At 38.1% G+C, this 9,842-nt stretch overlaps 1 protein-coding gene across 1 annotated transcript in view; it reads right to left on the reverse strand.

Annotated features, from left to right (window-relative positions):
* Nucleotides 1-4,568: 4,568 nt before the first annotated feature.
* Nucleotides 4,569-9,842, reverse strand: part of LOC104462514 (synapsin-2-like) — a 6,842-nt gene continuing 1,568 nt past the window's right edge. The window contains exons 2-3 of the mRNA XM_010074480.1: nucleotides 7,336-7,609; nucleotides 4,569-4,833 (exon numbers count right to left, since the gene is read on the reverse strand). Coding sequence (XP_010072782.1) covers nucleotides 4,698-4,833; nucleotides 7,336-7,586 — 387 coding nt within the window. The 5' untranslated portion in view covers nucleotides 7,587-7,609 and the 3' untranslated portion in view covers nucleotides 4,569-4,697. The remainder of the gene's footprint in view (nucleotides 4,834-7,335; nucleotides 7,610-9,842) is intronic.

Genomic DNA, 9,842 nt, shown 5'->3' on the forward strand with positions numbered 1-9,842 from the left:
AAATGCTAACAAAAGCCATGTATAAAGAGTTAAGCTCCCAATTAATCCACTCTCAGTCTTGTCAGGTTGGCTTACATTTGACTCCATTTCTGTTACCCTGTTACCATCCATCACTTTTCTAGAACAAAGACCTGGCCATAGAGCCAGATACCTTCTCTTCCATAATGCATATCCTGTACTGGGAAAATTAAATGCCAAAATAATGCCAAATAATGTGAAGTGGATCAGTTTTTAAACACCGCATCTACCTTTGGAAGTTCTGAGCAATGCCACTGCTAACAGAAGTCAAAACTCCAGTACCAGTAAAAAAATATAAAATCTGCTTTTTAAAAAAAAAATAAATCTCTTTTTAATTCTTTGTAACAGAATCTGTGGGGAAAAAAAAAACCTCTTTTGCTCCTGGGCTATCTTGAAATGAAACAGTCTTTCTGTTGTTCTTCTTGACTTATTTTAAATTTACAGAACTCACTTTAGACATTATTTGAATTATTCATCTTTTTTAAAAAGTTAAATTTTGTTTGCATTCTTTCTTGAATTAATTTTTGAGCTGCAAGAATCTAACTACAGATGACCAAATCAATGTTTCATGAAACTTCATGTAAACTATCATCTTGAGGAGGAATATTCTTCCTTAGAAAATGAGGAGAAATTAGAGGAAATTAGGATTTTGCAAATTTGGCTACTTATTTACATGACTGAATATGCATTTGGAAAACTAATTACTAATTTTAGGTAGCTATTTTGAAAATTCTGATATGAGATTTTAAAAACATCTGTTGTGGTAGTTTGCTGTCCAGGACAACATATTAAAAAAAATATTTCTTGTTTAGAAATGTATGTCTAACAAAAAGCATTTCCATGTTGGAGACATGTATTGTCATTCAGAAGTTAAATTCATTTGTGATGGTGTATGTGACATCTTTCTTAAATCACTCAGAGTCAGTAATCACTTCTAGTTGTTTTTGGTATGGAAAAATAAACTCTACTGGCAATCAAAATTTGCGAATGCTTCTTTGTTCACAGCACTGTCTTGCTAGGCAGCTTTATTTTGCCGGGGGAAAAAGAAAGGCAGAGCTCAATTAGGTTGCTTCTTACTCTGTGCCTGAATGGCTACGAAGGATAAGACACCTGAGTGTCCAGACGTAAAAGGAAACTCAGCCCCAAATATTGACCACTAGTGCCATTTTCGATCACCTTTGTGATCCTGCCTGACCTCCAGCTGCCATTTCCGTCCAGCCCAGGTCTCCCACAGATCCGGTATCACCCCTGCCAAGCCCCAGGCGGCTCTCTGGGTCACCAGGATAGGCATCACAACACGAGATCTATAGAGGCACTAAACAGCTATGTTAGAGTTATTCAGCCACTGCATCCTATCCAGCCTCACTGGAAGCTGCTGTTGATGGACAACTTGCTACAAAATTGGTTTGTAGTATTAACCCAATACTGGCAACAGCCATGTCAATGCCCAGACAATGTGCACTGACTTTCCCAGTTTGGTAAATAGGAGCGTTATTGTCTGTGATCTATTCATTGAGACAATGCTGGCTCATAGAAGTGACTTTGTTCTTGTGGGCTACGAAGTATACAAAGTACACACAATATTTACAAAGTACCTTAGTACTATTTTGATTAATTTTTACTAGAGAGTTAGTGGTTGTTTCAAAGCTAGATTAGTCATTTTGTCCATAACATAATCTCTTAAAATCTGCTTCAGCGTTTTGAATTGGCTTCAGGGATAATGGTCAGAAAATGGCTCCATCTCAGTCTTAAGACTAAACTTGATTATTAGGTCTGGAGATTTCATATTATCCTGATTTATAAGTGAAAGATGAGGAAAAGCTGGAGTGCTGCACATAGAAACCTGTGGCATCATAAGCTGCATCTCCATGGAAAAGGTGCAAATGAAGTACAGCCCTTACGTTCCTCGGCTGATGTTCATAAAGATGAACAACCACAGACACCCAGGTTGTTTCTGTCTTACCATTTATGCAACCCTAGAGAGCATTAGATCGGGTAACTGGGTAGGTAGAGCTTGCACATGAGTTCAAAGCACAACCTCTTTAATGGAGTAAGACAAAATGGACAATAAATGTTTGAATAGACTTTATATAAAAACTCTTTTTTTCAGATTAGTGTTTTGGAGATGTGTTATAGATTGCTTAAAAATGTCTTAACCATGAAACACTGCATAAGGAACATCAGCATGCATCAGCTTGCATGTGACACGCTTTAGCACGCTTGGAGGTATAAAGAAGTTTTGGCTTTGTGGAGAGGTGATGTGTTATGTTCAGTGTGTGGGAGGATACACCATGCAGATTTGATTGCATCATCTTGCTCTCTTTTTTCTTTTCTTTTTTTTTTGGTTCCAGATGGTAAAACAAAGACTGTAGTGAAACCTGTTTTCTCCCAGGAAGAGGTGGGAGGGAATTTTATATGAGCAAGAAACTTTGCCTCAAGTCGAAATCTGGGGCCTGGACTAATGAACTACCTGTAATTCACATTGTACTAAATATTGCTGCAACTAGGCATGTACTAATCATGAACCATGCCAAACTATGCATAATTACTATGCTTTCTCTGTAGCAGTAATTAATTTGCGTTAGCAACTTTGATTAATCTTTCTGATCTAAAAGTGCAGTGCTTCTCAGACATGAAAGGTTCTGTAACTGCTCAGGGTTGTTATTGCAGCCCAGTGCCGGGTGTTTCAAACCAGTGGGGGGCAGGAGGGGGACCAAACTTTAAAAAATCAAAGTATAGCTCATATTTATGAACTAATAAAAACTATCAACGGTTAAAGCATTCTATTTTGCCCCAGAATCCATCGTCTAAACTACAAGCTTCCATACATACTACATTCCTCCTGAAACACAGGAGAATTGCCATTCATTCAGTCAGAGGGCTTCTCTGGGGGCTGTCCCACAAACATGTGGGTTGTATGCTGAGCAGAGAGACTGGGATTCCATCCTATAGAGGGCAATGCTATGTATTTAACGTGTGTAATGCTGCAGTGCAGACTTACCCATAAATTCCTTTTAGTCTAACCCGGAGGAAAGCGTTGTTCTAGGCATGATTGTTCAACTGTGCTGTTGAGTCAGTCCTCACTGTCTGTCCAAAAAGGGTGTCAGCGGTGCTGCCTGCGAGTGATTTGGACACGCTTGCTTTTCAGGAAATATGTATGCTAACATCATCACCTTAGACTCTGTTGACAAACAGAGAGCTATCAGATGCTAACGTACCAACTAAATTCTGACATCACTGGAGAAAATTTTCCATACTCCATTGCCAACCTCCCGGCCCAAGCCAGGCTCTTCACCCAAAGGAATCCAAAACTGCTGAAAGGACCTGTGTCATCAAATTGTCGTTGTGACCTAGGCTTCATAAAGTATCAGATCTACAAGAGGCAAAATTTCTGAGGCAAAGAGGTGTGTCTCTACAAACCCAATAAAAATCCAATAGGGTTTTTAAGTTAATGATGTGTTGCTCGTTTTCTCCTTCAGACATGCTAATATTACAGTAATTTTTTCTTGTTCCTTCTGTTAGCACCGTTTCCTGGCAAGGAATACTGCCACACGTAATTCATGATAGGCAAAATGACATGATAATAATTTGGAAATTGATAGTCTAAAGATTACTAATGAACTCCAGTCTGGCTATAGATAATTTTTTTTAAAATGCTGCTATTACCTCAAAGTCTGGGATCATTTCTGTTTCTGCAAGTTAGAGAAATATTTTTAAAATACATAACTTATTAGAAAATGTAAATGTGATTCCTAGAATTTTTATTTTTTTTATGATGCTGATTCAAAAAGGGAAGTATTTGTGATAGTTTATTTTCTTACAGTTGCGGTTTGTGTCCAAATATTTTATAATCACATCAGTCAAAGTAGACAATATATTGATGTCGAAACAAGCTTTGTAGAAGACATTTTTTTAAATCAGGCGTGGGACTTTACATTTATTAGAAGGTGTTCACATAAATAAGGGTAACATCATGCATATTCTTTGCAACTAAACCCAGTTATGGTTACAATTTGGAAAGAAATTTAAATAGACATATGGAGATACAGTAGTACATATACACTCTATTTATGACATTAAGTTAGTGTACTGATAACTCTCAGCAATACATCAGAAGTCTACAACCAGCTGATGGAAAGATTGTATAAGGAGGAAGAAACTGCTTCAATTTCTCACGTCATTTATGTGGCTTGACAACAACGTCAGTGTGAATTGCCTCCTAAATTTCGAGGCAAGAACAGGTCAGGACTATACTTTTGCAGTACAAAACATTTATACACAAAATACACATGCATTGCGATGCATTGGAAATGGGTAAAGCAAGGAGAAACCCATTAGTCAATGCTTTATTAACACAATTCTACAAAGGAGTCTCAAATATAGTTCACAGTAAGGCCACAATATTACAATGGATAAGGACCTTAGAACTCGGCAAAAAAAAAACATTCTGTGTTAATAATAGAACCCTTCCTTCTTTATAGATTTTTATACATGTTCCTGAATGGTATCGCAGCAAAGTCCTTCTTCTCCCTCTCTTTTTTTTTTTTTTTTAAGTTTAACATATTGCTTAATACAACAGTGAGCACAGTAGAGAAGGGTACTGTCACAGGGAAAACAAAACCTATGTAACATTCATGTACTTTTGAGACTATACGCTAGGTGCATTTAGATGAAGCTGGCTAATCAGAAAAAAGACTAGCAAAGGATTTTCTCAAGTTTCGAATCGTTTCAGCTTTTGCTTCATCTTCACTCACAGATGACCGAAAGAAGGATGATTCTGTGAAACTGAAGGCATTTGTCAAAGACTGCGACTTGCTGCAAGACAAAAATGCAACATTTTTGATATGGTCATATTGTCTACCAGCTTCCATCCACATATCACTTGTATAAATTATGAGAAAAGGAGAAGTGTCTGTGAGATGTTAGAGAGTTTGCATGTGAACCAAACGGACATTCAGCACAAGCAATATCGTTAGAGGTGGCATACAGAGCTGCTGCAATACAGCACATTCCTTCTGGACTTTGGTTTGAGAAGCAGGAGAATCTTTTCTTTAGAGAAGACACCGCTTTTTGCACAGATCTGTATTCCAGTGAATTGGATGATGTAAATTAGAACTTGAGACAAAGCCAGGCCTGCCTGCTGAATCCAAATCACCACCCAACACAGGAGGACCAATAATTGTGTTTGTTAAGGCTGCAAACAGTTAAGTTAGATATATTGGCAAGAAGAATGAAGCCTAAAGTTGTAATGTGCTCTTTCTCTCTCTATGTATAGTTGACATTGGATCCTTAAAGCAGGGACACTTTATATTGTAAAAAAAATTCCCTACTGTGTAATTCCTAACTGTGGTATGAGTCCCTGTAAGCAGGAATAAAATAACATACAAGAAGGAAAATGTCTGAAGTTTAAAACTTTAACTCATGACTTGTCAGATAAAATAATATTTTTAAAGTAGGCTTGAATTTACATAGAAAACATTAATGAGTTATAATCTTTTTTATGAAGATAACCATGCATTAGTAAACCTAGTTAACTGATTTCATTTTTATCTCAGTACAATAATAGGATTTCAGTTTTGGCTATAGTAAAACTGAAATACTTTTCTTATTCAGATTTTCTTATACTCCCCATGGTTTGCAACTTCTCTACCTCTAAACTAATAATGCACAGCAAACAGTGCTACAGGCATTTTAGGTTTTTCATAAATTATAGTTGTGTTAATGAGAATAGACTGATAAATGTTTGTTTGTACTCACTGAAAGAGGGAGGGTGGGAAGCAGCACTTGACTTGATTAGTAACACAATAAGTAGCCTAATTAAATATTTATTCACAGATCAATAACATGTACATACAGGTTAGGCAACAGCATGTGGGTGAATACAAAGCATACACATGCAAATAGATAGAGTTAATCTTACAGGCAGGAGATCTGAGTCTTGGTGTGGACCTCAAGCTGCTTCTTGAAAGTTAGAAAAACTACTCTTACTATGGCTTGCGTCTTAAAAACTTTAACTTCTCCCTTTTTATTTTAAGTAGAGGCTATTCTCTTCAATTTGAAGAAAAGAAAAATTAATCTAGATTTGAACAAAGAACTAAAGGAAAGGGAGAAAGCTGAGAAACAGTACAGTTCTTCTGGATCTGTTTGAAACTGTTTTTCTTAAATGTCAGAAGTTCACAAATTAAGTTTCAAACTAATTTAGAGTCTTCAATTCTTGCTTAAGAAAACTGACCTCCATATTCTCTGGGTATACCTAAATAATGGATTAATCAATTTGAGTTTCATGATTATAAAACAGCATACAGAAATACACCGTCCTAGGGAGGCAGAGAAAATATTGTCATCTTTGCATATTGTCACCTAACACATCTTTTGCATTGAATCGTGCTCAGGTGAGGATTCAGAATCGGTTCACACTAGCGTTAGCATACGAGGGGGCGGAAAAAGGGGATCTGTGTTACTTGGATAAAACACAGACTACGTGCCAGTCTTTGTATTTACCAAAGGGAGCAGCATGTGTCTGAGCTCTGCTGGCAGCAGTGTGTGTCAGGATCGCGAAGTTGAAAAAACAGCAAATCATTGCTTGTACCTTCCCCACGCTTTCTGTTCACGGGGTTTGAGCCATGAGAGGGGCTACAGCTACAGATCCTTTCCATGTTCTTTGCCGTAGCGTGCGGCTGGCAGGATACAGCAACAGTGGCACACTGTGCGTGCCGGAACCCTCCAGCAGTGAGATAACTACAGAGCGCTCTCCGTGCGGGTCCTGCAGCCCGCTCTGGAAAGGACCTGTGGGAACGGCTTGTGCTGTACAGGCAGTAGCAATGTCTGACCACGAACAAACTGCGGCCGTAAAGACACGCGGCTTGGCAGCCGCTGGCTAGCATGACCATTTGGGCTGTTTCTGAGATAGGCCTTTTGAAATGGGAACCTGCTGCCTGAGTGACTGCAAGGTTAAAAGTTGAACTAGATAAGGCTTCCTCTTTTCTGTGCAGGCTTACAGCACACCCAGATCATGAGTCAGTGACATAAAAAGGAGAAAACAAATACGAGAAACATGATGAGTTTGCAGACCTAGTTGGGGCAGAAATTGCACAACTAATAAATTGAATTTGGTGTAGTGCTTAGAAGACAACGAATGATGCTGTCTTACTAATCACAAACAGAGAATAAGCATTTTGAAATGTTTTAACCTCGTTTTAGACTTGGGAACATACGGACTTTTTTTTTTCATGAATATTAGACCAACTCCCAAATTACAGTTACAACAACAAAATCTGTGTTATGAGGAGAAAAGAACATGGAGAAAGCAAATCTTACTTAAGTTGTGGATGCGACTGAGGCTTCTGTTGTGGAGCGGGCTGTGGAGCGGGCTGTGGAGCGGGCTGTGGCTGCGGCTGCGCTTCTGCTTCCTTTGATAACCTGGTGCTGGGAGGACCTTGAGCCTGGGGACGTGGCTGCTGAGTTGTAGGTCCAGGTGGCCGCTGTGGCTGGGTAGCCGAGGGCTTTGCTGCCTGCCCGGGGGGGTACATGCGCTGTGGCTGCAATGGCTCCTGGCTTTGTGATTGCATTCCTTGGGGTTGCACTGGGCCCCCTAGGTTCAGTACAAGAAAAACTTCATAATGTCATAGTATCAAAGAATTCTTACTAGATTTCATATCCAACACTTTAACATAATCCTTGAATGTGATTAATTCTACTTTTGAGGCAAAATTCTATTCATAGGGACTGCAGTTCCATGTAGTCAATGCTACTAATCGCAGTTGGTACATTAGTAACTCGCTTGGAGCCCCTATGCTTCATCCCATCCTTAAAATTTCTAAGAAGCATAAAATTTACCCCAGCAGCAGCAGTACTGACTTCAGATCAAATCGGTGGAGTTACACCCAGTATAATTTTGGCCCAGCTCAAGGAGTGGCTGCGAGATAATTTAATTTACCAGTAATATCTATTTTAGCAATACAGATACTATTTTCTGTGTAGTTACCACAGTTTTGTTCCTCCAAGGTTTTAAAATTATTTCTGTAATATTCCTTTTAGAGTCACTCTTCTAGCAGTAAAACATTACACTAACATTTTCCAGCTAATTTAAAGTCTTTTGATAACTTCTTTAACCCCTTAGTGAAATCTATCAAGAACATTACAAGAAACACAAGGAAGTTATTACTAATTCTTTACCAAGGAGATCTGTCCACTGAGAAGGAAGTATACTGGCAAAATACTGTATTAAGTGTGAAGCTACAATGTGCAGAGGAAACTTGGGTTGTGAAATCCATGGCTGAAAGATGCTACATCATCGGACAGAGGGGTTTTTTTTTTCTGCTTTCTCACTGAAATAGCGCTGTGTCAGATATCAGCGGGCATACTGCTTTTATCTCATATCAGATGTCTGTGGTTTTCTGGGCTGACGGTTGCTATAAGGGAATTTTTATTCTTGCATGTGACAAGGCACACAGGACATCTGAGTTAAGGGGAAGAAATTCTGAGCGATTTGTTTGTATAATGTTTCAGTCAGGGTAAGAGCTCTGCTGAACAGTAAATATTATAGAAGACAACTGATCTAGATGTTCTGAACATTCTGAAATTTTTAGTATTACACAGATATTTAGTGCGAGTAGAAGAATCTATTCAGGTCTCTAAAAGAAAACCTTTATATCTGGAAGTACTGTTACAATACATGGTTTATTTTTTTTTTTTTAAATTGCTATTATGGTTAGCTTTCCACTTACTATATGAGATTCCAGTGTGTGTGTCTGAGAACAGCACGTACTAATGCTTCAGTAAGTTTTAATACAGTTGTAGCAGTGTGTTGTGGTGTAGAAAGATAAATAGCATGTACTGTAGGTTAAGGAATGTGCCTTCATTGTTTATTAATTTCAACCACTTTTGTAGGAAATATTTGAAGGTGATAACATACTCTTGCAACATCTTAATAAGGATCATCTTCTTATGACTCTCCTTTCACTCAATATTGAAAAACAGAAAGGTTTCTTTCCCCCACTTGTACGTACAGGCTTGAATGCCAGAAACTTTACACTGAAGACAGATATAACTTTCTTTTATTGCACATTAAGCTGTACAAGATATTTCACATAAAAGATATACTGCTGTCACACTTCCAGCATTTGCTCTCTTTCTTGCAGCTGGGTTGTACAAAAGGCAACAATCATGAAAGAAACTTTTACCAAAAATAACTCAACAAAACTGAACATTAAGCCTACACTGTAAAACATCTGTTCCCTGTTACCCACAATATTGCACCTAAGCATGCTTACATGCAGAGACATTTTGGCTTGCTTCTTGTCTGTGGTATGTAGTAATAGTGTGTGCCCTTGTAAATCCTTTACAGTCAACAAGCTGAAATCCTATCTGAAACACCCATCTCTTCTTTGCACACACAACTCACAAACGTTGTGTGAAAAGCACTTGTGAATACTTGTACTACTACATGCAAAAAATACCAACTGCTTTAAATAAAATCAATCATCAGATTCATTTCTTCACCCCAGGGCAGTATGGTTTCTTCTCTTTTATGGTGTCTGGAGGTAAGGATTTGTGAACCTGATTCTATGTGGAATTTTCTTAATATAGAACAAAGTAGCCAATGCCATTATTGGAATGATCACTGACCCAGACGAATGCTGATCACTGAAGCAAAATATTCATGTAATTTACTGATAGGTAGTAAACAGTAGCACTTACCACAAACATTTAAATAGCTAATAATGCATACCTTAATTCTCATCTTGCCAGCCAGCTTGTACAAATAAAAGAAACACTAAGAATGATGATTCTCACTGATAATTTTTTCCAGTGTTTGTAGGGAA

This window comes from Pterocles gutturalis, unplaced genomic scaffold (genome assembly GCF_000699245.1).
Source record: "Pterocles gutturalis isolate BGI_N339 unplaced genomic scaffold, ASM69924v1 scaffold22342, whole genome shotgun sequence".
Taxonomy (NCBI): domain Eukaryota; kingdom Metazoa; phylum Chordata; class Aves; order Pterocliformes; family Pteroclidae; genus Pterocles; species Pterocles gutturalis.